This window comes from Emydura macquarii, unplaced genomic scaffold (genome assembly GCF_026122565.2).
Source record: "Emydura macquarii macquarii isolate MOO-44397 ecotype Brisbane River unplaced genomic scaffold, CSIRO-AGI_Emac_v2 contig_2417, whole genome shotgun sequence".
Lineage (NCBI taxonomy): Eukaryota > Metazoa > Chordata > Testudines > Chelidae > Emydura > Emydura macquarii.
The window spans coordinates 779,994-807,544 of NW_027132554.1; the positions used below are offsets into that span (position 1 = coordinate 779,994).

General features: G+C 46.5%; 2 protein-coding genes across 2 annotated transcripts in view; one reads left to right on the top strand and one right to left on the bottom strand.

Moving 5' to 3' along the window:
* The first annotated feature begins 5,357 nt into the window (after positions 1-5,357).
* TUBB4B (tubulin beta 4B class IVb) lies at positions 5,358-7,724 on the top strand. The gene is made up of 4 exons (XM_067561462.1): positions 5,358-5,514; positions 5,662-5,770; positions 5,864-5,974; positions 6,495-7,724. Exons 1-4 carry the CDS (start codon positions 5,458-5,460, stop codon positions 7,553-7,555), a joined length of 1,338 nt encoding a protein of 445 aa, XP_067417563.1. The 5' UTR covers positions 5,358-5,457; the 3' UTR covers positions 7,556-7,724.
* CIMIP2A (ciliary microtubule inner protein 2A) overlaps positions 7,002-27,551 on the bottom strand; it is a 37,772-nt gene continuing 17,222 nt past the window's right edge. Inside the window, exons 4-6 of the mRNA XM_067561436.1 lie at positions 26,598-26,692; positions 21,343-21,460; positions 7,002-7,802 (exon numbers count right to left, since the gene is read on the bottom strand). Of these exons, the coding sequence (XP_067417537.1) occupies positions 7,717-7,802; positions 21,343-21,460; positions 26,598-26,692 (299 nt within the window). The 3' untranslated portion in view covers positions 7,002-7,716. The remainder of the gene's footprint in view (positions 7,803-21,342; positions 21,461-26,597; positions 26,693-27,551) is intronic.

Consider the following 27,551-nt stretch of genomic DNA (forward strand, 5'->3'; position numbering starts at 1 on the left):
ACTAAAATTCTACCTATTTTCCATGGCTAATTTCCAAGCAGGCAAAAAGTTATATGTTACTGGGACATTTTATGAACTGGTGTACACACTTTTTACATTTGAGCTTACAATTAGGATCCAAGTTTTAGGTCCAATAATGACAGCTAACTTCCCACACCAAGCGCTGACAGTGTTCAGGGCCATCCCCTGTTGGCCTCCCACATCCAGCACCAGCAGAGCACGTGTACCAACTACAGCTGTCCTCCCAGAGCCAGCAGCACCCAGACCCTAGGCCCCACCCCTTGGGGGACTCTCTAGGCATCACCAGAGACACACAGGGCCCACAACTAGCTGGCCTCTGTGACTACTGCTGGCAACATCCATGCCCTACTCCATGCTGGCCTCCCAGAAATCAACACTGGTAGCACCCAGGCCCTACATCCTGATGGTCTCCCACACTCATTGCCAGCAGTTCCCAATCTCAATCGCCGCCGGCCTCCCAGGGTATGGTTACACTGCAAAAACCAAAAAACTCACAGATTTTGGCAGCAAGCCTCAGAGCCCAGGTCTACAGACTCAGGTTCGTGCTACGGCACTACAAATAGCTGGCTCTGAAGCACAGGGAGCAGGGTAGATCCCAGAGCCCAAGTTCAGCCTGAGTCAGAATGTCTATATGGCTATAGAATGAGCCCCATGAGTCTGTAGACTTGGGCTCTGAGACTTGCTGCTGTGGGAGCTTTTTGCCATGTAGACATACACCCAGAGCCTGTGTTGGTGGCACCTGGGCCCCATTCACAGCTGGCCTCCCACATCAAGGGCTGGTAGCACACAGGACCATCTCATACTGTGTTATGGGGTGTGGGGGGGGGGGGAGGGGAGGGAGTTCCCAGAATTGGGGTCAGGGTCTCAGATCCTATCCTCACACCTCTGCACAAACAACAATCTGGGGGGAGAGGGTCAGTATTAACTCCCAAGCACCACACTTAATAGTACAACGTTTATCTAACCCAGGCAAAGCCAAGAGTAGACCCAGGTCTGGATCTCTAGCAGACGTTACACAGATTCCCTCACCCCTGGTGCAGCATACAACAAAACAGCTGTTCCCCACACCTGGGTAGACACACACAGACTCTCTGCCCCACACCACTGTGGATCAGTTCAACCTGTCCCTGAGCTTTGGGCTGGTGCTGGCATGTCCTGTGAGCTCAGCACAGTGAGTCGGCTGCTGGTCTCAGCTCCTATCAGCTGCAGAATAGGCATTTATAAGGGTCCCTTTTTGCCAGGGATCAGTTCTCCTTCAAATAACTTCCTCTCTCCAGCCCAGGGCTCCTGCTTCACCTTTGTTTTTTCTCCAATTTCCATCCCCCCCTCTGTTCAACCTCCCCCCCCCCCAAGAGGAAGAGTTAATTGTCTGTGTTTGACTGGCACTCTCCCCCAGCCAATCAGGTTTGTGAAGAGTAGTAGGGACATGGGAAGAAGGGGAAGGAGCAATCCCACCAGCTCCATGGTGGGGAGGGGAGAGCAGGGGTGCACAGTGGGCAGGGCAGGGCAGGGCGAGGGGCAAGACCGTGGGGAACTCTGTTTGGGTGCAGGGTGAGAGGCAGGGCTGTGGGAAGAGCTGTGTTGGGGAGGGTAGGATGAGGCGATGGCCTATAGGAGGAGCTGTATTGGGGGGCAGAGGGCTGTGGGGGTACAAGGTGAGGGGTGGGGTTCTGTGGGGTCTGTTAAGGGGGCAGGGCCATGGGAGGAGCTGTGTTGGGGGAACAGGAGGCTGTGTGGGGAAGCAGGTTACAGGCCAGTGATATAGGGGACTCAGTTTGGAGGGAGGGGTGAGGCTGTGGAGGACAGGCTGTTCGGGGTCTCTGTGTGAGGGGGGAAGGCAGGTGTAAGTGTGAAAGGGGGTCAATTTATGAACTTGCCAGGGTGCCAGTTAGATTTTAAAGCTGAAATCTAACAAACTAGATTTGCCAATATATAATATAATCCAATAGGATAACCCCTTTTGTTGAGTCCAGGGACTAGTTTAACGCTGGGTTGTTTTCAGATCAACTTTTAACTTGAACACTATTTCTCAAATCAGGACACTTGCTTATTCTTAATCAACCAATAATTTATTAATTCACCCAGAGCCACATCAACAGTTCACAACTCAAACATAGACACATCCAATTGTGTACACTACACACACAGTACACACTTGCAAGCATTTATCAGCCTAGAGTTGTGGCTCCAGTTATACCAAGGACCAATGCAAATCACCAAGATTCCTTATTACATTAACTTATGATAATCAATTCTGAATTGTTTAGTATCTAACATTTATCAGACTTCCAAAGATGCACTTGTCTTTAAGGCACTTTGAAAAGTTTGGTTATTTCTCTTTGACTAGACTGGTCCAAAAGGGATAAGTTTAGAATATTAAAAGCAACTGCTTAAAACAATTCTTTTTCAAACTCTCTTAGGCCACTTTGGACTTATAAAGCAGTTAAAATGTAAAATATGGTTATTTGAGGTCTCACTAGAGAGTGTAGACTCAGCAAGATAACCTACAGTTATTTATGTTAAAGAATAGAAGGAGAAATACAATCTTTGAAAGGAAATCTTGCTCTCTTAACTCTGGGATGCGGGAGAATACTTTCCACATGGCTGGTCTAGGCATTGGTCATACTTAGAATTCTGTAACTTCTTGTACTGGATTCAATCAACTCCCTTGAGCACAAACTGGTGAGTGACCTCAGGATATATACCCTAGTTTCCTTAGAGGAGGCCTCTCTCTGATTCCTATTGGACATGTACCAACCAACTGGGTCCTCAGATTTCAGCTTAATTTTTCTGCAGCTCCCACTGGTACCCAGTAGATGACACTGGTGTATAACAAATGTCCTATATCTTTTTCTTATCCAAGGTTTCTTTTTAAGTTTGATTCATTTCATGTAGTATATTTCATTATGTGCCCCTACTATCAATTGGGATCCCTACTTTTAAGCAATTTCTCTTAATATCCCAGTGTTATACCCTGGTTTTTATCAACATTTCCTTTTCCTTGTGCCAGACAATTCCTATTACTTCTAGAGTGTAACAATTATTTACAAAGAAAACCAACAAAATCCTTATACTCTTCTAAATTTGGAGGATACTCTATGTTCTTTGATTATACCAAGAATTTCACATTAGTTAGGACTTAAAATGGAACAAGATACGTTTTCCACATATAGAAAGATATGGATCTGACACGAGGCAAACAAATGTGCAGATTCTAATTTAAGGTGAAAGACAGATTATTCATGGTATTTTTGATTTACAAGGAAACAATGTATAGTTTATAATTTGGGGGTGAAAACCTGTGGTTTAGATTTCTTGTGGGTAACAGTTTGCCTAATTTGACCTTCAGTCTTACAACCACACTTCTAGTTTGTTTAACTTGCAGTTTCCCTACTCATCTCGTCTTGATTCATTCAACATGCAAGGTGCCACTTTGCATTGCAAAGGAAAGCAGGGTGTAAATTGTTTGGTAACGAGTTTTTTAGCTAAGCTGGGGGACAGAAAGAGATGTATACATACACAAATAAGAACTTTTACTTAAGTGATTAACAATACCCTTATTTAGCCATTTTAGTTTCTTTAGCTGGAGAGGGGAATGCCCAACCTGATCTGTGTGGCTCCTTAAACAAACTGCCTCCACATGATGGCCTTATCTACCCTAGCACTTATGTCAGCAAAACTTTTGTCATTCAGGGGTCTGAAAAAAAAGCACACCCCAAGCAGCATAAGTTTTGCCAGCATAAGTGCTAGTGTGGACAGTGCTATGTTGGTGGGTAACACTCTCCCACCAACATAGCTACCAATGCTTGTTTAGGTGGTTTTATGATGTCGGAGGGAGACCTCTTTCCCGTCGCCATAACATGCTACACAAGTGTTTTTACAGCAGCACAGCTATATCGGTATAGCCGTGCCGCTGTAAATTTTAAGTGTAAACTAGCTCAAAGGGCCAGTCTACACTTAAAACACTGCATTGCAGCCGGAGCACTTTAATGAAAGCGCTCTGTGATGGCAGGAGTTAATCCATCTCCCTGGAGGCAGTAACTATGTTGATGGGAGAAGCTCTCTCTCCGACAAAGCAGTCTATGCCAGGAGTTAGGTTGGGATAACTACATCGCCCCGAGCAATGTAGTTATCCTGATGTAAGTCTGTAGTTTTCTTTCTGAAGGCTGGGACTCATTAATCAATCATTCAAGGCGTATCAATCAGTCCCACATATCCCTCACGAGAGAGATGGGGCTGTGGGGGAGTCCTGTGTGGTGGGGCAGAGGGCTGTGGGGGGATGGCAGGGTGGGTTCAGTGGGAGAAGTTGTATTTGGGGGGCAGGGTGAGGCGCAGGGCTGTGAGGGGCACTGTTGCTGGGCAGGGGGCTGTGTGGGAGACAGGGTGAGGGTCAGGAGCTCTGTGGGGGGCAGAGGCTGGCGCCAGGCAGTATGAAGGGGTGGGACGGAGGGCTGTGCGAGGGGGCCGGGGCAGTAGTCAGGCAAGGCTATGGGGGATATATGGGGGGCAGGGACTGTGGGAAGGGGCAGGGCTGTGGGGGGCAGGGGAGCTGTGGGAGGGAAGCAGGGGGGCAAGGCTGTGGGGGGCTCTGCTGCTGGAGCAGGGGAGAGGGAGGCGGGGCGCTGCTGAGGCAGGGGCTAGGGGACTGGGAGCTGGGGGAGGCAGTGTGAAGGGTGGGACTGAGCGGGCTCGGGTGGGGTGGGGCTGTGGTGACAGGCGGCCTTGCAGGGGCCTGTAGCGCGGCAGGGTGAGGGCGGTTGGGCAAGGTGCTCGCCGTGTTTACATTCCGCTGCTTCCAGGGTAACCGCGGCCTCCCTCCGCGTCCACCGCAACCGGGCAGCGAGACAACTCCGCTTACGGTCCTAACGTAGCGCTCCAAGGCAGCCCGCGCTGCATAGCTCACCCGCTGCGCTACGTAAACTACGCAGATGACTTCAGGAATACGCCTTCCTTCGAGGCGCAAGCCACCACCTAACGCCAGTGGGTCGCCCAGCAGCCGCGGTTACTAAGACACTGCGTCTTCACCCACTCAGCCGGACGTTAGCTCATTGCTGAGGGAGCCAGCCAATCATCCACGACATCAATCATTCAATCGAACCAATGAGCAGCGCCCTGAGGAGGGCGAATGCGGCTTGTGACGACGAGAGCCGTTGAACAGTCTGACCAATCGAGAAAAGGGTGCAATGGGGCGGGATTAGTCATTTGATTGACACGTCGTTTTAACCGACCGGAGTGCTTAGTTTGCCGGGCCTCGTTCTGAGCGCCCATTCGTTGCCGCCGGCAGTCGCTGTGGGCGGGGGGAGGAACGGCGCGCGCGCCATCCGTTGGTATATAAACGGTGGGCGGTTGGCTGACGCAGCTAATAGGAGACTGTGCCGCGGGCTGCTACGTGAGGGCCGTCGTTGTTGCTGAAGAGCGTTGGGTGCCGCCACCGCCATGAGGGAGATCGTGCACCTGCAGGCTGGGCAGTGCGGGAACCAGATCGGGGCCAAGGTCAGCTCTGCGGCGACGCGGGCGGGAGGGGTGGGGCGCGGCCCGGCCCGGCCCGCTCCAGCGCGGCGGCGGGGAGTAACGGCTGCGGCAGGGGGGGGGGGGCGGGGCTGGGCCGCTCGCTCGCCCTGACCGCTGTGTCCCTTGCAGTTCTGGGAGGTGATCAGTGACGAGCACGGCATCGACCCCACCGGCACCTACCATGGCGACAGCGACCTGCAGCTGGAGCGCATCAACGTCTACTACAACGAGGCCACAGGTAGGCGAGGGCTCCGCCCGCCGCCGCCGCCCTTCCCTCCCTCCCCCTCCCCGGCGGCCGCGGCCCGCACTCACGCGCCTCCTTGTCTTGCAGGCGGCAAGTACGTGCCGCGCGCCGTGCTGGTGGATCTGGAGCCGGGCACGATGGACTCGGTGCGCTCCGGGCCTTTCGGCCAGATCTTCCGACCCGACAACTTCGTTTTCGGTGAGTGGGGGCGGGCGGCGGATTTGCACGCGGGCGCTGGCCGAGCGGCGGATCGGGGGGTAGGGTGGCTCCGTGGTTCTCGTGCACGCTCGGGGCTTGTTTTCGGGGCGGGGGGGATGATTGTCAGCAGCTTGGTAAGCTGCCCGTGAGCAGATGAAGGGGAAGTGCTGCGTGCACCTCGGCCATGCATTGCGGTGCATGCGGTGAGCAGCAGTTAGTGTAAGTAGCTCAGCGCTAACGTTTTGTAATGCAGATTTTAGGTAAGTAAACGGGCTATGAGTGTAACCGATTTTGTATGTTCTTTTTTAACATTAGTTTTTGAGTTGAAAGCAGAATTACTGTACAGCACTGAATATTGCTAAAATGTGTGGTGTCTTCCCTATACCTGAGATGCAATGAGAACAAATACTTAAAGGGGGGAAATATTTTCCCTTCTCATCATTTGGGGCTGATCCCTCATTTTGCTTGTAAGCCAAAAGGCTTAGTGTATTAATCCAATGTGAAAATGGCTCTCTTCCAGGTCAGAGTGGAGCAGGAAACAACTGGGCAAAGGGCCACTACACTGAAGGTGCGGAATTGGTTGACTCTGTATTAGATGTTGTAAGGAAAGAAGCAGAAAGCTGTGATTGTCTGCAGGGCTTTCAGCTTACCCACTCTCTTGGTGGTGGCACTGGTTCTGGCATGGGCACCCTCTTAATCAGCAAGATTCGTGAAGAGTATCCTGACAGGATCATGAACACTTTCAGTGTTGTACCATCTCCTAAAGTATCGGACACTGTAGTGGAGCCCTACAATGCCACTCTTTCTGTACACCAACTTGTAGAGAACACAGATGAAACCTATTGTATTGATAATGAAGCACTGTATGACATCTGTTTCAGAACCCTAAAGTTAACTACTCCAACATATGGTGATCTGAACCATTTGGTGTCAGCAACCATGAGTGGGGTTACCACCTGCTTGCGTTTTCCAGGTCAGCTTAATGCTGACTTGCGTAAACTGGCAGTTAACATGGTTCCTTTCCCCCGTTTGCACTTCTTTATGCCTGGCTTTGCTCCACTCACCAGCCGTGGGAGCCAACAATATCGTGCTTTAACTGTACCAGAGCTCACACAGCAGATGTTTGATGCAAAGAACATGATGGCTGCATGTGACCCACGTCATGGCCGCTATCTCACTGTAGCTGCAGTTTTCAGAGGCCGCATGTCAATGAAAGAGGTGGATGAACAAATGCTTAATGTACAAAACAAGAACAGCAGCTACTTTGTTGAATGGATTCCCAATAATGTTAAAACTGCAGTCTGTGATATCCCACCCCGGGGCCTGAAAATGTCTGCTACATTTATTGGTAATAGTACAGCTATCCAGGAGCTATTTAAGCGTATTTCTGAGCAGTTCACTGCTATGTTTCGCCGAAAGGCTTTCTTGCATTGGTACACTGGAGAGGGCATGGATGAGATGGAGTTCACTGAGGCTGAGAGCAATATGAATGACCTGGTATCTGAGTATCAGCAGTATCAAGATGCTACAGCTGAGGAGGAGGGGGAGTTTGAGGAGGAAGCTGAGGAAGAGGCAGCATAAAACTTGTGCAGTAGCTACTTCTGTAAATTATGTTTAAAGCTGTATGAACTCCATTCACACTCAAACTTGTCTTTATTCATGTCTCTATTGTGCACTTTCCACTTCTGTTTCCTGCTGACTTCATGTCAAATGCTGTACAGACACCACAATTAAAGCATTTTTCACAGCGCATAGTTTTGTGTCTGCCCTTTCTGGTAGGCTTTTCGGGTACTGTTGCCAAATGTTAAGGCATAGCTGTGTCTGAGGGCTGGAAAACATCAAAATACAGTAAGTTATATTTGCATAAGCATTGGGCTCTTTAGCTCTTAATTTTAACTGGAGAAAATACTGGAACAAAAGTGGTTTTACAGCTGCTGTGTAAGACTCAATAGGTATGTCTAGCTGCAGTGCTGCCTCTACTAATCAGACAGAATTAAGGTCTCTACTAGAGGTGAGAAGCAGTTATGCATCTAATTAATTGTATAATTAGAAATACACTTTCTAGCTGTTAATTTAGGGCAGACTTACTAAATATCTATACTGAATACTCTATAACTTGCAAACATTTGCTGCAAAACTAGTGGATTTCTTTGAGTGATGTTAAAGATCTGCTCAACTTGCATGGGCCCAGATAAGTGAAATGCAAGGATCTTGCATTTTTAAAAATTTTAATGGGCTTTCAAAAACACAACCAGCTCTAATTTTGCAGGTTTGCCGGTTTTGGGGGAGGGCTGCTTTTAGATGAAGGTAGGGCCTGAACGTCCATCCTGCTTGCTGATAACTCAAAAATGATGCGCAAGACTCAAATAGGAGCCTGTTAATTTGGGCCATTTTTGGGGTTTGGGTGCTGGCCTAGTAAGTCTGGTTTATATGGTGGAATCTCCTATTACAGCTTTTTTAAAAATCTTTTTGAAGTAAAACAAACCTGAGCTGGCTTTTTAATGGCACATGATGATGCCTTTCAGGTCTTCAGTCTACCAGCGAGCAACAAGCCTTTGCTTCTGTAACCTTTAATGGTTGTGTGCTCTCTAAAGTGCCCAAGAGTAATGAGAGCCCTGACCTATAGCAGGAAGTCATACAGGGGGCTAGAATCACAAAAAAATTTAAGTGCCTAAGGCACAGATTTCTGCAGTACTGAAACTCAAAAATCCCTCTCACCTACAGAGTACAGTAGCAATCTAAACTCAGTGGACTCTTAAATCTTTGCAGTAGAAGTTCCCTGATCAGCTAAGGGTAGCTTTAAACTTAAAATGCTGTAGCGCCTTCTTCTGCCAGCATAGGTACTCTGCCTCCCAGAGAGGCAGCTATGCTAATAGGAGATGTCTTCCTGTTGACGGTACTATCTACAGTGGTGAATAGGTGGTTTAACTTGCTTGGAGGGTGGATTTTTTTTTTTTACACCCTTGAGTGATGTAATTATACCAACCTAATTTCCTAGTTTAGAGCTGGCCTAATTTTTTGCATCTGAGTATGTACATGACAGTTGTGCTTGTGCCTGATGGAAAAGGTTTAGAGTACTTCATAAATACAGGAAAGCCTGCCTAACTCCTGTGTGGGCCTGAAGTGATAAGTATGCTCACTGTTGCTTAACTCCATAGAAAATAGCTGGGGCAGCTAAAGGAGCACTCAACCTTTAACCCAGTGATTAAAGTAGTTATGGAGGAAACACCCAGCTCCAGTCACCCTTCTGCTGTATGAGGAAAAGTCAGGAATCCAGTCCCCCTACTCTGCTGGGGGTTGGTTTAACCAAAGTGGAACAGCTTCAAGGGGAGAGACTGATAGACCTCCACATCAGAATATCCCATGGCCCAGTGGTTAGGGCATTCACCTGAGGGTAGACAGTCAAGTTCAAATCCCTTTCACAGCTCAGGAGTGTACACTAACCAGTGAACTAAAACCTAGGAGGAAGTAGCTGCTGTTGGCAGCTTCCTGCAAAAGAAGCCTGACTCCAGCAGAGAGGGTTCAGAGGTGAGAATCCCAAGTAGAGATAAGCACCTCCCTCCACTCAGGATTTAGGCATGAACCTCCTGAGAAGGATGATACTTCCATCCCCCTGTGGGATTGAGAACCCCCCTTCCCCTCTCCTTGCCATCTCCTATTGGCTAGTTTAGGTGGGTCTGGGTTCTGGCTTTTGTGACTCCCATTGTCAGGGATCTTGAGTGCTGAATTCAGGTTTTGTGAGTCAGTGATTTTCCAGGTGCCTTTAGTCCCCTGGCCCTTTCTGGAGATTGTTTTCTCTGCTCAGCCACCCCTTCTGAGGCATTTGCTGTGGCTGGTGCCTGTGCAGGCTTCAGGGAGAGAGCTGAGCCAAGAAAACCCAGTGGCAAAAGGAAAGGTCTGTACCCTGCCCCCTCTCCTTGGTGAGTGACTTGATTGGGAGTTTGGCTGGCTCTGGGGATAGTGTGGTTTCCCTCAACTCAGTCTGGGGTGGAGGGGGGCAGGGGGTCACCTCGGGTCCCTCTCCCCCAGGCAGGAAAGGAGGGAGGCAAAATTGTTAAAACAGCTCTGGGGCAAGCAGCTCCTCGCCATGAGGGGAGTGATGCCATGGGGCCTCTGCACTAGATGGAAGATAACACCAAGGTTCCTAGAGCTTGCTCAACAACCATGCTCCTGCCTGCAGATCTCAGTTGTCACCTCCTCCCCCTCTGTTTCCTTGTGTCATGGATGAAGGGCATTGAACACAGCACGGGCACTTCCAGCACTGGAGAAAGCAGTAAGGCTGTGGGGCCAGGATCCCTCCCTCTGTTCCCACATGAATAACAGCCACCCCTGCAACTCTCATGGCCCTGACTGAGGCATCCACAGGAAACACTCATGTGGATCTCGTAAGAGAGGGGTGAAACTTTTGGGGAGATCATCTTGGTACCTCCTTTAGGGGTCCAGAAGGTTCCATGCAGGGGAAGGATGGCAATAAGGGTTTATACACGCTTACGTTGCTCAGGGGTGGAAATAAGCCACCTCCCTGAGCAATGTAAATTACACCTACCTAAGCACAGGTAGGGATAGTACTACATTGGCAGGAGAACTACTTCTGCCAACATCACTACCACCCCTCACAGAGGTGCATTTATTATGCCAATGGGAGATCTCTGTCCTGTTGGCAGAGAGCTTCTTCACCAGACGTGCTACAGCGGTGCAGCTGTGTCAATGTAGCACTTCCATTGTAGATTAGCCCTAAAACCACCCTCTGACAATAGGGAGATCATCACCACTTGAAATATTTTGGAGCAATCCAAGCCTAATTTCACTCCCTGCTCTGAAGCAGGACTCTGGGGACAAACGCTGAAAGGGGAAATGAAATCAGCGCTATTTTCCCCTTCTCATGCTCAGATCACTGCAGAAAAGATCAGCCCCTGGATGTGCTGATTCTTCTAGCCCCACACAGCAAATTCTTAGGAGAACAAGGCCCACTGTCTAAATTGGAGTTGGTGAATCAAATAATGAAATACATATATTAAAAATAAAGACTAGACTTTCAGACATAATATAGTGAAATTGCTTAGGAGATCTGCAAGTGCTTTAGACAAGGTGCAGCTTTCTCTTTCTGTTCTTTGAGAAAATATAATAGAGGAATGGGCATGTCCTACCATACCTAAAAGTATGGGGCCTGTTGTCACCAGCTGTCATTGCAGGTCACCAAGCTGCCTCCTCCTTGCAGTTGGCCCAATGAAGGCAAGAGGGACAGCATCCCAGATGCAGAAGACCAGGCACAAAGGTCTCTTGACTCACCATGTCTTTCTGGCCTTTATTTTATAAGGCCAGAAGGTCCCTCCAGTGTGCACCAGTCTAAATGCAAGCTGGTGTCACTATGAAAGGTAACCATGTCTGTCTTTCCTACTGGTCAAGGGTGCAACAGAAGAGGAAGAGTGACTTCCTCCCTATCCAGCTAGCCATGCTCAAGTAGACATCACCGCAGCTCCCTCCCCAAGGTCTGAAAATTCTGAGGTGGCCTCAAATCAATGAAACAAACTATACAAATATATATGAGCTGTCATCTGAAATTCTAAGTGTCTCCTCCACAGGCTGTCACCATGAGTGAGCACTTTTGCAAATGAGGTCCCTTAAAGCATAACAGTCCAACAGCCTAAAAACTTCTCCCTAAAAAAGACAGAGGCACACATCAGTTGCACGTAGGGTGGACTGATTTTAATAATCAAAAGTTAAATACTCAGTTTTAATTTTTTGCTTTTGTGCATTTTAGTTATATTCTTAAGGATTGATTCTCAAGGGCTGGTATAATTTGGTGTTTTTAACCAACCAAAGGGATAGACTGTATACATATTTATTTATGCACTTACACAGCTTAACATACATTTAATAGATTCTTAATTACATTTTTTATGATGTTAGAAAGTGGTACAAGGCTCTAGTGGAACCAGTGCTGTTCAACATATTCATAAAGATCTGGAAAAGTGGATGAACAACGAGGTGGCAAAATTTGCAGACAATGCAAATTAGGATAAGTCCAAAGCTGACGGCAACAAGTTACAAATAGATAACAAAATGGCAGCTAAAATTCATTACTGATAAGTGCAAAGTAATGCACCTAATCCCAACTGTATATACAAAATGATGGGGGTCTAAATTAGCTGTTTCCACTCAAGAAAGATCTTGGAGTTATCATGGATAGTTCTGTGAAAACATTGCTCAATGTGCAGCAGCAATCAAAAAAGCTGACAATGTTAGGAATCGTTAGGAAAGGGATCGATAGTAAGGCAGGAGACAACAAAGCCATTATATAAATCTGTGATACACCCACACCTTAAACACTGCATCCAATTCTGGTTGCCCTATCTCAAAAAAGATATATCAGAATTGGAAAAGGTGTAGTGAATGACAACAAAAACGTTTAGTGGTATGGAACAGCTTCTGCATAAGAAGAGTAAAAAGACTGGGACCGTTCATCTTAGAAAAGACAACTAAGGGTGGGATATGATAGAGGTCTATAAAATCATGAGTGGTGTCAAGAAAGTAATTAAGGAAGTGTTTTTTACCCCTTCACATAGAACCAAGAACCAGGGGTTACCCAATGAAATTAATAGGCAGCAGGTTTAAAACTAACACTAAGAAAATGCTTTTTCACACAATGCACAGTCAACCTGTGGAACTCATTGTCAGGAGATGTTGTGAAGACCCAAAATATAAGTGGATTAAAAAAATTAGATAAATTCATGGAAGATAGATCCATTAATGGCTATTAACCTAGATGGTCAGGGATGCAACCCCGTGCTCTGGGTGTTCCTAAACCTCTGACTGCCAGAAGCTGGGTCTGGCGACAGGATGGAGGACTTAATAGTCCAATTCTGTTCATTCCCTCAAGCATCTGGCATTGGCCACTCTCAGAAGCCAGGATTCTGGACCAGATGGATCATTGGTCTGACCCAGTATGGTCATTCTTATGTTCTCATGGTGAATTAGGCATTTCTTATTTACTCAGGCTATGTTTACACTGACTGCGGCAAAGTCGCCGCCATCAGATCGACTTATCTGGATCGACTGAGCGGTCAATGAAGACCAGCTCAGTCGATCCAGAAGTCAACATTATTAATCTGCCCCCGCAAGTGGCGTAGCACTGCGTCGACAGGAACGCGGTTCCCGTTGGCACAGTGCAGTGAAGACGGCGCGCAGAAGAGAAGCACAGCAGTCAACGGGAGTTACCCAAGTTCTTTGCGTACTTTGCGTAACTCCCGTCAACTGCCGCTGAATCGCAGAGGTAGGTGTGTAGACCAAGCCTAAGTGATTGATTATTTTGAATTTGGACTGAAACTGGAATTCAATTAAAATGTACAAAACCAGCATTTTAAAATAGTTTGTCGTTACATAAATAAAAATACTTCAAATGTGCTGGAACACAAGAAAAAATGAATTTATCCAAACATGTTTTGCATTTAAAATTAACTAGTTTATTAAACAAAAATAGTATTAATTTTAGTTAGTGAATTGAACTGATAGTTTGAGTCACCATGTCCTTCAAGATTTTAGAATTAGTAGATATCCTCCTCTCTCCATTTTTAGTCAGACTGGAAGAAGAAAACAAGCTTTCTAGTTTTTTGAACTCTGACTCAGTTTCTCAAATTTGAACGAAATTGAGCTTAAGTAGCTGAATAAACGGAAAAGAAGAAAATATTTTCTGTGCACCTCTGGAAGAAAATACTGCTGTCAAAAGCTGGTTTAGCACTTCAACAAAACTCTGGTTCCAGGTGCTTAACCACCAGTTCAGTAGTCTGACTTTCTTTGAAATGGCAGCAGCAAACATGAACAGCTTGAATTTTTTAATTTAATTTAAATAAATTATAGTAAATTTAGGCCTTAATGGAGGTTGTCAATTTCAATTAAATTTTAAATAATTTTTTAAATTTAAATTAAATACAGTTTTAAAGAAACCTATCTAAATACAAAAAAACCTAATTTAAAAAAAAGATTTTTTTTGCAGCCTGTTTGTCATAGAGCTTTGGTTATACTGGGTCCTTGATATCAGGCACTGAGGCAAATCAGTTGCCAGGTCTCTTACTGATAAAATGGGAAACTTTGTGGATAGCTGGAGCTATACAGAGTCATCGGGGAAAGTCAGTGAACTTAAAATCCTAGCTTCTGCCAGACACTGTACAAAGGAATATAGTTGAAGCAGTCTGTGAAGTACAGTATAAGATACCACCACCATGAAGAACCTGGAGTTTAGCTGGACAGGAGTTCTCAAAACATTTTTTGCTGGGACCCCCTTTGAAAATATTTCGGGCTATGATAACCCCCCTACCCCTCCCCCAAAAAAGTGAGACCCCCCCCATGCCATGCCACGCCACCTTTACTTCTGCACTGCTGCTGGGGATGGCACTGCCTTCAGAGCACCTGGCCACCCGCCGCTGATCTCTGGCCACCCAGAAAGGGCTCTGGCTGCATGAGGCTGACAGTTGCAGCCATGGCATGCACAGGGACTGATAACTCATGATCCCCCCAGTAATAACCTCGTGACCCCTTGAGGGGTCCCGACCCCCACTTTGAGAACCCCTGAGCTAGAAGTATACAGTGCTGAGGTGCAGTCAGTATCAATTCAGTTGCCACAGTGCTACCAGGACTCCTAACCAGCCTGTGAGACCCTCATTTTGGGGGAAAATGGCTACCGACAACTGGTCAAAATGCAGTCACTGGACATTATCCAGATGGAGTTGTACACAAATCACAGGAACAGCTTTGTCCCATTCCCAATCTGAAGCAACTCAAGGAAACGTCAAGGAATGAGTGAAATCATCCATCACCTACTGCAAATTACAGCAATACAATACAATTCCCATCCTACTTGTAGCCTCAGGCAACTGAGAACTTACAGGTGAAGGCTCCATCTGAGATCTCTGCATAAATTCCTAAAGGAAACATCTTCATATTTACATTACACCTTAATTTTGCATAGGGAAAGCAGCTTTAGTTCACCTCTGTTACAGTCATTACTAGTTGATCAGACAAGTGATCCCAGGTGCAGCCTACAAAAGTGGTGTTTATGTTAAATAGAAAGTTAATAGAAGTGCGCTAAAATGTAAGCAGAGAACAGGTTTTGATGCCTAAATGTAGGCTTGACAATAATGAGGCCTGGTAAATTATAGAGAAAGTGAAGTGAGACAGCCCAGAGGCAAATTAGCGCTAAGTTAGGACATAACCCAGGTCATGTTGTAAACATGGTTGGTTCTAATTAGTTTTAACAAAAGTTTTAGATGAAATATGAAGTAATGTTTAATATTAAATAGCCAATGAGGGAATAAAAGGTATTTTAAATACGGTAGCAGAAATAGGTATATTCAGGATCTGAATGAGCTCTCTGCTGACATCTGATGATCAGCTGGGGGAAGAGACTTCAGGCACAGATCTTGTTTGCATATACATGCCTGCTCTGCCTAGGTGTGCAGCATGATGGAGCTGCTTTGCCAAAATGATTACTTTTGGCTGGTGTTGGGTTCCAGATCACGTTAGTGCAGGGTAATAAATTTTGTTTTCCTTATGTTATGAGGAAAGGGCAGCAGAACTGTACTTGGCCTGTCCTGACTGAGGGGATCACCCTAAACTGAACCTCACTCATTAAGCTGAGGGTAGGGATGCCAAAGTCCAGTAGAGATGAGAGAGGTTTGGATTCTTAGCTAGTTAAGGTGGCGTCTCCTCCTCGAGGACTAGATATTGTCTGGCTTCTCTTTCTCCAGAATTTAAAGCTAGAGCTGATTAGACTCAACTGAGAGTTATTGTTCCTGTTCAGAGATAACGCACTGATAAGCCAGTCTTGAGAGGCTATGCATAGGGATAGCGATGAAATGAAAGACAGTGCAGAAGCTGTGCCGGCAGCGAGGTTCCCTGCTACCCAGTGAAATCACTAAGAGCTAAAGTCACTAAGATCTTGGGTTCAGGCCAGCAGCAGAGGGAAGTTATGGTCAGCCCCTGCCACTGCAGCAGCGTGGGGCTGCAGCAGGTGTCAAAGGTCAGCCCCTAACAGCGCTCCAACTGCTAGTCCTCCCCAGGTATTTTTAGTACAAGTCAGGAACAGGTTGCGGGCTTCTGAGAATTTTTGTTTATTGCCCGTGACCTGTCCATGGCTTTTACTAAAAATACAAAATCTTAGTCTTACTAATTAATTATGGAGTGTTGTTTTAAAATGGTAGCATGCTAATTTAGCACACTCATCCAGCATCATGGTAGCATTAGAGAAAGGATTACAAATGATTTTATATCTATTATTCTCATCCAGGGACTGATCACCCCAGATGAAACATTTCATCTTGGAATATGAGTATAGATGCTGTGTATGGTTTTATTGTAATTCCTGCTTGCTTTAACCAACTATTCTATCTTAAAGAAACCATCTGTTTCTATCACTCATTGTGTCAACCACAGTTTTCCACTCAACTAATTTATCTGTAGCCACATTGGAGAACATTGGAGAATTTAATCTGGTTATTGGTATAATTATTGACACTTAAAATACTAATTGAAACTATTTAAATCAAAGGTTACACGGAGTCTCTTCAAGGATCATGGCTTTAAAGAAGGAGATTAATTTAACTGTTCCAAGACAATTTTTCTGATCAGGGTTCTGTATAGAGAGAAGGCTGATGGAAAGACAAAGAGTGATGGGGTTTCTGGAGTATCTGGATTCAGGACAAACACAGGCACATGGTGCCAGAGAAGTCAATCATAGGTTGGGCTGAGTATGAATACTGTCAGGTACATGGTCTCATCACAGGAGAACATTAACATAAGATGAAAATGACCATAAAGGAAAGCAAGTGGTGTGTCAAAAACAAAATCCAATTCTTATGAAAACATCTTAGAAATGCTGGTGTCATACCCAGGCATGCTTCAGTTAATCAGAATTCTTCTCTATAATTCAGTAATTCCTGTAAATCCTCACCCTATCACCTCTGTTGGCAGAGATCAAGGTCCCATTCTATATTTTCTTCCTCAGCTGATGAATGTAGAGGATCAGATTTTTGAAGGGATTCTCCTCCCGTAATGAACCAAATAGAGCATCACTCTGTCAGATGCCAGATGGGGATAAAGAAGGGGCTCAGGCTCTGAGGAAAGCCACAGTGCCTTTGTCTAAGGGAAAAGAAAAAGCTCCCGGCTTATGAGTCTTTTAGCCCCGGCTCCAAGCGGGGTGGGCTTTCCTTGCAGTTGGTATCCCCCTGGCCCTCACACAGGGCAGGGCTCGTACGGCACCCATGACTCCCAGCCTTCCCACAGGCGGGCAGGCAAAGAAGTCTTGAGCCCCCGGCTCTCAAGCAGGGCTGGCAAGCACATGCAGTCTATAGTCCTTAGCTCTCAAACAGGACGGGGCTGGTAAGCAGTCTGTTGCCCCCAGCCCTAAAGTAGGCAGGGCAGATAAACAGTCTATAGCCCCGGCCTTCAAGCCGGGCAGGGCTGGCGAAGTAGTCAATAGCCCCCGGCCCTCGAGTGGGCGGGGCAGGTGCAGTGGTCTGTAGCCCCCGGCCTTACAGTCAGGTGGGGCTGGCAAAGCTCGGTCTCCTCTGGCCAGCAAGTTCTGAGGAAGCCAAGCACTTCCAAGGTGATTAGGGAAGAGGGGAGGGGGATGCAGGCCCACCTGACTCCACTGCGTCCCGGCCCAGGGTCCTAGGAGTGGCAAAGTGGTTTGCCACTGGGTCAGCAGGGCTCCAGCCACAACACACTGACTGGTTCGACTTAGCCAAACTCTAGTCGGCTGTCCCTGGGCTACTTCCTCCCACCCGATCCCTGGGTACCTGCATCCACGTATCTCCCTCCGGGTCACTGGGGTAGACAGCAAACGGGCATCCTGCGAGTCCCTCACCATCGACCGGTGGCAGGTCCAGAAACTCCTCTGGGTTGTCCACAGAGGGCAGCTCCTCCAGGTCACAGGGCTTTCTCCGGTACCTGAGGCTCAGTCCACTCCTGTGGGTCCCCCACTTCAGGCAGCTCCACCAGGTCAGGTTTCTTCCACCCACTCCCAGCTACTGGGGTCCGGAGGCCCTCTCCAGTCTCTCCGGCCCGGCAATCTGGGCAGGCTTTGGAGGCTCCGGTTGGTGGGGTGGTTCCTCCAAACAGCCGCAGGGCCTGGGTCAGGCCTGGCCCACAGCCTCGGGGAAGACACGTCTGCCTCCAGCAGCAGCTTCCCCTGTACTGAGCTGCTGGGCCAGCCTTTTATACTTCCCTTCCCTGTTCTGGCTCCGCCCTTCTACTTCCAGGTAGTTTGGCCTGCAGGGCCTGGTTCTGTCCAGTAGGGGCATTGCGACCCTTCCTTGGGCCCAGGCTCCGAAGAAGGCCACAACGCCTTGTTACAAGGAGGCTTTGTACTAATCCCAACATTAAATACTTCCTTAGGACAACAATGTTCTTCCAGCCCCATGAGGTCAGAGAGCATGACTTTGGAAGCACATTCTGCTCCTTACAACACTACCCAGAGTGCACTCTTGAAGGAGGTGTCATCATATTTCCTCTCACTAAAGTGGGTCTCCTGGTAGCTGCTATCTCCAATCTGATGAATTTTTTAATTTCAGAGAACTCTGTTGAGACCCAGTACTGTACTTTTAACTCAGACAAGCAGTCCTCACAACTGCTATAGCATTCAATACCTAACCTACGTATATTCAAGAAATGTCCTTCCTTCTTCCTTCCTTCCTTCCTTCTTCAAAGTTCAGTCCTTAGGAGCATTGACAATTTCAGAGCAGAGAAGTTCTCCTATATAGAGAACTGCTAGGTGACCACATGGCCATCAGTATGTGAACTCACAAAATTCTGTATATTGTCCATTCAATTTAGCCAGTGCTGTTTTTGACAGAAGACTTCTCCATGCCTTAGTGCCCAGGGGAAGATGAAGGATGGAATCATAGATGTGTAGGACTAGAAGGGACTTCACTAGGTGGCCACTCCAGCCCTCATGGTCCTGCTCTCACCCTTGTGAGACATTGTGGAGGAAGAAAACATTGTGAGAGTGGAAAGAAGTATCTTCCCCTCCCTTTATTTCCATTGTGGGAGCACTAGCTCCTCCTCTCCTGTTCTGCTGCCCAGTGCAGTCTCCTCTGGTTAAAGATGCATACGCAATTGTTGAAGTCAGTTCAGTTTAGGAATGCTCTTCGATTCTTTGTTGATACTGAGCTTTCACACAGCACTCTCTGCAAGTAAAGTGTGTACACCTGGCTAGGAGACTGAATGCCCCATCCTTGTGGTGTTGTCTTGGCCTGAGTAATACACACTTGCATTGCTGCTCAATTGGACAACAGCAATGCATGCTATCTGGGCATGAAGTTCTCAACCCTAAGGGTACCTAATATAGGACATAAATGTCCAGGGTAGAGGTTGCTGTCATTAACTCCATGCCAAGGCTGTGGAATGGGTCTCATGCAGGATCTAAGAACTCACTGTTATCCATGCCTCAGCTTCAATTAGACAATGAGAAAGTCAATTGACAGCATCTTCAAGGATGGATGAAATGGAAATTGGCATTTCAATCCATGTCTTATTGTACGTTGAAGAGGAGCGGTGGCAGAGCAGAACTCGCTGGTGCAACATGTGAGATCAGCTTCGGGGCAGCAAAACAATTGTCCAGTAAAGAAACAAAGCCAAAACAGAGCACCCTCATCCTCTCTCCTGTCAGGCTCCATAGGCAAGATATTAGCCCCTTGTGATCACAGGCAGCTGACAGATCTTAGAGCACCTTTTAAAGTATTTATCCACAGTCATTGGGTCAGATAGAGGGCGACCCTGAGAATGATTCTGTACTCTCATGGTTAGGGCATCCCCCTATGAGGTGGGAGACCCCGGCTCCAGTCACTCTTTCATTAGTTATCCACAGTGCATTAATGAGGGCGCACCATGTCAGGATAGCCCATAGCTCAGTGGTTAGAGCACCCCCTTGAAAAGTAGGAGACCATGGTGCAAGTCCTTTCACTTCCTTTGGGAGGGAGGGAGGGGGGAATTGAACTCCCACATCCCAGATGAGTGCTCTAACCAATGGGATAAAAGTCGTTAGATGGGCAGCAGCACCACCTCCTCTCCTGCCATTTAATGTGGACTGAGGCAGGCAGGCACCTACCTTATTCCCTTAAGAAATGCCATAGACATGCAAGCCACCGGACACCAGGCAGTGGGTTCCTGCTGATGGATTGCTAAGCAGAGACAGGTACCTCCCTTCAGCCTGGAGTTAGGTGCCTATCTCCGGGAGAGGGGCAGGGTTTAGCACTCTCCTCTCTCATCAGCATCTGCCATTGGCTAGCTTAGGTGGCTCCCGGCCTACTGTGATGTCTTTTGTGAATCACATTCTAAGGCACGTATCTTTCCCCATTCATTGCCGAGGGAGCCCGGGTGCCTAACTCATCTAGGTGGATCGCAGTGTTTTTCCTGTGATTTTTCAAAGTGCTGTGATGCTCAACATTGCAATGCAGCAGTTCCTTCATGGATCCCACTGAATTCCTCATTCATATTATTTCATAATAAACTTATTTGCAACCTCAGTTATTCTAATGGAGTCTGCTACTGGTATTATAAAAATAACATCTTAAGACAAGAGTCTCCCTAAGGAAGACAACTTACTATCTTGCAAAGTTATTTTTCAGTATCATGTCTCCAATGGCCTCTTCCTGGCCAAAGCTCAGAACCAGGACTCTATTATCACCCTCCTTTACCTGTCAGCTGCCTTTGACATTGGCAACCATGCTCTTCTTCTCGAAATCTTGTCCTTCCTTGGCTTTTGTGACTCTGTGAACACTTGTTCTCCTCCTACCTCTCTAACTGCTCCTTCAGCATTTCTTTGGGAAGAGCCTCCTCACCCCCCTTCCAACGTTCTGTGGCAGTTCCACAGGGCTCTGTCCTTAGATCTATTCTCTTCTCTTAATTCCTGACACTGTGTCTCTGGGCAATCTCATTCGCAAACAAACGCAATCATCTTTATGCTGAAAACTCACAGCTTTCCCCTCAGCTCTGGACTTGTCTCCTCTGCCCTAATTAAACCTTTAGCCTCTCTTTTTGAAATCTCCTGGTGGATGCCCAGACATCAGTTGAAGTTCAACTCAGCCAAAAACAGGCTATTCATGTTCCCTCCAAGCATTCCCTGCTGGTCATGCTGAACAGAACTGACTCATTGTGGCTTTGTGCGTCTCCCATCTGTTTGTTGCATCCACCTGTTGTCTCATGCCATATTTAGATTGCAAGTTCTACAGGATGGATCATCTCTTTGTTTGTACAGGCCCAGAACAATGGGTGTGGAATGAGTGATCCAGGACTCAGGCCACAGGCTGTAGCTTGATACTAATAATTATAAAAATAATATCAGCGGTTCTTGTTCTTTCAGACAATAAACTTACTTGGTACAAAGCCTGTGTAGAAAGGTATCAGTCCAGCGCTGGTGTAAATTTTTTTATTAGGCCAATATGTCTGTGGTAGTCTCTTACCAAAGTTCCACACTGGGTTTCTTATCATAAACTGAAAGAACAAAGAGTAGCTTTTATTTTCAAATTCAAAGCATTGCCAGACAAATTAATACCACTTCAATCCACATTTTACAACAAAAACCAAGGAATTAATGCTAAAGCAGAGTCAGATTGGGAGCTGGTCTGTGGCCGTTGGGCCACCTGGCTCAGCATAGCACAACTGGACTGCAGTGATTAGAACGCCTCACTCACCATGGCACAGCTGGAGTATGGCTGTCAGAACACCAGGCTCACCATCTCACAGGACCTGTGGCATTGCACCACGACGTGGCACTGCTCCCCCCATTCCAACTCTGCAGGGGCAGAAGCCGCATCACCACAATAGTCATCTGCTGAAGAGTATGCCACTGATTCTCTTTGGGCAGGTTGAAGCTCTCATCTTCCTTGGACAGGCAATGAGGCCTCCTCCTTCCATTTCCTGCCCTCCACACAGGCATACAGAGGGATAGGATCCCCAACATTATTTTCAGCCGCTTGGGTGGGGAGGGCTAGACAAACTGCGGCCTTCCCTTTCTGTCACAAACAGGTTTCCACTGGATGATGCTGGGGGAGCCCCTCCAGTGCAGTGGTTCTTGGAGCTAACGTCACACTGAAACACATGAGGCAGCCCCCCACCCTTACAGCTATTGTCCCAGGCTCTCTGCAGACTCGGGCAGACATTGCTGCATTGATTACACTTGAGTCACATTGTAAAGCTTTTCTTTACAACCATGAAGGCTAATAAAAAACAGTTATTTACCTGCAGTACCTGATTCTTCAAGATGTTTGACCATGTGGGTCCCACATGGTAAGTTTAAAGTGCAAATTACACCAGTCACTACTAACAGGTTCTTTTACTTTGTTTGAGATTGGTGAAGCGCACACAGAGACTTTCTGAGCTTAAGTTAGTACCGAAAAGTATAATAGAGTAAAAAAAGTATAGCAAGAATGACCTCCTGGATCATGCATAGTTATAGGCTTAGACTTGTACAAGATAAAGCAATTCTCCCAATACTGACATACTTACAACCTTATGGAGACCTCTAGAAACAAAGATGGAAGAAACAGTCAGTGGAATACACCACAAGAGGAGATGAAGTTTTGGGCAGCCACATACACAATCACTCCCCAGGTCCCACGTGTGAACATTCATGTATCAGGTTTTCTATTCTCCCTTTTTCATACATTTACACGTCCATGACTATATTTACATAGGTCTCAGCTCCTTATCCATATGTGGCTTTATGGGTACCCATAAGTGGGGTTCTGATTGCACACATAAGCTATTTGTATCAATACTACTTTAATACATTACTGCAGTTAACCTCATGGTTACACATACTAAAAATCCCCCCCAAAATCCATTATTTTTTAGTTCTGTTGTGTATTACAACACCATATATATCAACAAGGAGAAGTGCAGAGTCCTGCACTTAGGACGGAAGAATCCCATGCACAGCTACAGACTGGGGACCAACGGGCTAGGCAGCAGTTCTGCAGAAAAGGACCTGGGGGTTACAGTGGATAAAAAGCTGGATATAAGTCGGCAGTGTGCCCTGGTTGTCAAGAAGGCTAATAGCATATTGGGCTGCATTAGTAGGAGTATTGCCAGCAGATCAAGGGAAGTGATTATTCCCCTCTATTTGGCATTGGTGAGGCTGCATTTGGAGTATTGTGTCCAGTTTTGGGCCCCCCACTACAAAAAGGATGTGGAGAAGTTGGAGAGAGTCCAGTGGAGGGCAACAAAAATGATTAGGGGGCTGGAGCACAAGACTTATGAGGAGACACTGAGGGAACTGGGCTTGTTTAGTCTGCAAAAGAGAAGAATGAGGGGGGATTTGATAGCAGCCTTTAACTACTTGAAAGGGGGTTCCAGGGAGGATGGAGCTAGGCTGTTCTCAGTGGTGGCAGATGACAGAACAAGGAGCAATGGTCTCACATTGCAGTGGGGGATGTCTAGGTTGGATATTAGGAAAAAGTTTTTCCCTAGGAGGGTGGTAAAGCACTGGAATGGGTTACCTTTTATGCTGCGGCTTGACAAAGCCCTGGCTGGGATGATTTAGCTGAGGTTAGTCCTGCTCTGAGCAGGGGGTTGGACTAGATGATCTCCTGAGGTCCCTTCCAACTCTAATCTTTTATGATTACATATTGCAAAATACTGTCATGCTAACTCCTTTGTTACTTAGGCTAACTATCAAAACTACTAACAGGCCCACTAGGCCTCAGCTTCTTGTCTATCTTAGTTGTTATACAGATTGAATCTTATGTTTCCTTACTTGCATAATTTGCATTATAGCTCTAATGGCTTTTTAAAGCATTTTAATACGCATTTTTATAATTTTTCTATGTGAGTTCATTTGCGAGCATAGTATTACAGAAAAACAATAAAAGACAAAAACACCATATCCCCTCTTCGATATGTTTATGAGTACATACATGGGGAACAAATATTTGAGAATGGGCTCTTCAATCTAGAAGAGAAAGATAACATGATCCCATGGCTGGAAGTTGAAGTTAGACAAATTCAGCTTGGACATAACAGGGAGAATAATTAACCTTTGAAACAGTTTACCAAATGCTCCATCATGGGCAATTTTAAAATCAAGATTGGATGTTTTTCTAAAAGAGCTGCTCTAGGAATTATTTGGGGGAAGTTCTGTGGCCTGTGTTATACAGGAGGTCAGACTAGATGATCCCAGTGGCTCTTTCTGGCATGGATCTATGAAGGCCTAGTATCGATCAGTCTCAGGATTGCAGAAGTGCAAAGGTGATTTTTTGCATTGCACTGCCCTCCCACTCCCAGCCTCCATGCCTTGTACTTCTCAGCCAGAATTTAGGGGCTGGCCCATAGTTCTTGTCAAGTACAAGCTGTCAGGCTGTCTGGATTAACTCACAAGTGTGAGTGCGAACCTCAGGGTAGGCTGTTAAGAAACAGGGCACAAACCCCCAAATTGCCTGTGAGGCCTACACTTAGGCTACGTTTACACTGACGGCGGCAAAATCGCCGCCGCCAGATCGATCTTTCAGGATCGATTGAGCGGTCAGTATAGACCCGCTCAATCGATCAGGAAGTCTTGGACTGAGTAAGTCCACCCCCTCAAGTAGCGTAGCGCTAAAATCGACGGGAACGCTGTTCCTGTCGGCTCAGCGCAGTGAGAACAGCGTGCAGTGGGGAAGCTGAGCAGTCGACGTCAGTTACGCAAACTACGCAGAGTAGTTTGCGTAACCTCCATGCCTTGACTGCCGCCGAATCGCGCGGTCAGTGTGAACAAGCCCTTAGATTCTTCTTTGAGTGCTTGCTCATGTCCATTCCACTATAGGTGTGTGCACGCCTCCATGCACAGTTACTTGGAACTTTTTTCCCCTTAGCAGATCCCATAAGGCTGGCTCTGGCGCCCCCTGGAGCCCCGCGCACATGCCGCGGTATATGAGGCACTGCCCGCCCTATGCCCCCTCAGTCCTTTCTTTCCGCCCGTTACGGTTGCTGGAATTAGCCTTGCTCACAGCAAGTACTATTCCCCTTGTTTAAGAGACTAGTTTGGTATTCTAAGTTAGTTTTATTGAGTTAAGTAGTTAAGTGTTGTTAAGTGTAGTTAGAGATAAGGCAGTCCCTGTGGGGACTTCGCGTGGCTGGGCCATGCTGATGAGGGCAGCTTGCCGCTGACTCCTACCCACCTCCAAGGTATGGCTATTTAATCACCTATATGGGAATGGATATGAGCAATCACCTGAAGTAGAAAACAGGGTTACTTACCAGTAACTGCTGTTCTTTGAGATGTGTTGCTCATGTCCATTCCACACCCACCCTCCGTCCCCCCTGTCGGAGTCGGCAGAAAGAAGGGACTGAGGGCCCGCAGGGCCAGCGGCACCTTATATACCGCAGCATGAGCGCGGCACTCCAGGGAGCGCCTGAGCCGGCCCTACGGGACTTGCTAAGGGGAAAAAAGTTCCGGGAACCAGTGCACGGGGCACACACTCACCTATATTGGAATGGATATGAGCAACACATCTCAAAGAACAACAGTTACTGGTAAGTAACCTTGTTTGTTTGTTTTAAGTGAAAGCTCAGATGATTCCATAATCACCTGACTCCAAATGCTAGGGATTTAATAAAATCACAAGAGCTGACAACACTGAAACGGTCCCTTTTTAAAAGAAAATTGTCAAAAATGGCAACCAGAAATCTCTCTTCAGTCTCTGGGTAATGCAAGAAAATTGTAAAAGTGCAAGTAGAGGGATGAACCCCAAGGTTTAGCCTTTACTAAGTTCTCCTTCAAGCAAAACTCTCAGTAATACAATAAATGTCTGCGTTAGAACTAAGGGAAGGTCTACACTCAAAATGCTGCTGATGGGAGGGCTTTTCCCATCAGCATAGGTACACCACCTCCCCGAGAGGCAGCAGCTATGTTGACAAGAGAAGCCCTCCCATCGACATAGCACTGTCTACACAGTGAGTTAAGTTGGTATAACTGCATCACTCAGGGTGTGGATTTTTTACACTCCTGAGCAACATAGTTATACTCACATAATGTAGACCTAGCCTAAATAAGTGCTTTGGGCATTGTTACAGAGCCTGGGTCTTATATGAAATTACTGAAGCTTTCTCAGTGAAGAAAAGGAAATGATCTAGCATTAGTATCCTGGTGACACATTATCCATTATCAGGTATTTATTGTGTACGTTTTAGCAGCCATCTAGCGTCATTGTAATGCCATGTTGTTGTAGCTGTGTTGGTCTCAGGACATTAGAGAGACAAGGTGGGTGATGTAATATCTTTATTGGATCAAGTTTTCTTGGTGAGAGAGACAAGTTTTCGAGCTACACGGAGTTGAGGAAGAGCTCTGTGTAGCTCAAAAGCACGTCTATCTGACCAATAGAAGTTGGTCCAATGAAAGATATTGCCCCACTCACCTTGTCTGTAGTAGAGCATCATTGTCATTTTGCTTAGTAGATAAATAAGAAATGGAATGGCTGCCCAGTTCATTATAATCAGTTATGGCAAATGAGATATCTTCAGTTTATTGTCTAGGAGTGCTTTACCTTGAATATACAAATCCAGTTCCTGTTACAGTCAAAGGAAAGACTCCCAATGAGAGATGGGTCAGAGCCTCAGTCAGTTTGCTGAAATAATGCGTGCAGATATAATTTACCTGATTTTGGTCAAATTCATTCATGGCATCTTTAACTCCCTTGAGGTAGTTAACACCCATCATCCAGGTAAAGTGTGGTATGAATCCAGTGTAGCCTTTGGGTGAAGATAAGAGAGCTCATTTATTACTTGAGAATACATCAGTACAAACTGAAAGATACAAGCAGGAGCCTTTGGGAGAACCAGATACATATATTAAAGTCCTATGTTAGGCAAATTCAGATTTTTTTTTAAACCTTCTCTAGATTAAATTCTAAAATCAGGTATTTCACACCTAGTGCTTATTTTGAAACTTGGCTTTTTTCATTATCCCAAGGAAAATCCTGTGAGCTGGATGGGTTTCTTTGCCCACATATGACCTGCATATGATGGGAACAGAAATACTGGAGTTCCATAACCAGTAACCCTGAGAGTGGCCTGTCGTAGTGGAATATGTAGATAGCGAAGTATAGGAAACAGGAAGTCCATCTCTCATGTTCCTTTTCCCACCCAGCAACTCTTCATTGAGGAGCAGAGAAGAAAGAAGCTAGGAAAGGGAAAAACAAGAAAAGAAGGGGGGAAAAGTGAGCATTCAGAATCTCCTCCTCCCACAGACAGAGACTTCCTTTGGAGGCAGTGCAGTTCTACTGCTTCCTCTGTAAACGTTCAGATGTTGGAGCCGGGGTGTACCTCATCCACTCAGTACCTATAAAATTGAGAGGCTTCCTGTACTTTCTTTTCTGTCCCCAACCAGAAGGGATTAAGGAGGGATAACTTTCTGGTGCGTAGGGCCATATTGCTTTTTAAAATAGGCACCAACCCTTTGGCTCAGACTTTCCAAGTGTCATGCATCTCATAGGGCTATAACTGCTCAGGGAGGGAGAAGAGAAGGAAGTAACTTTTTTGTGCACTTTACAACCCTTTGTATGAACTAAGGCCTCATACCTCTGTCTTAGGGGAGGCAACTATCATTCAC

Bases quoted from the DNA above. Each gene is read 5' to 3' on its own strand.
- TUBB4B (XM_067561462.1), top strand. From the start codon at position 5,458: ATGAGGGAGATCGTGCACCTGCAGGCTGGGCAGTGCGGGAACCAGATC. The intron at 5,515-5,661 runs GTCAGCTCTGCG...TGTCCCTTGCAG, and splicing joins GGAACCAGATCGGGGCCAAG to TTCTGGGAGGTGATCAGTGA. The intron at 5,975-6,494 runs GTGAGTGGGGGC...GCTCTCTTCCAG, and splicing joins ACCCGACAACTTCGTTTTCG to GTCAGAGTGGAGCAGGAAAC.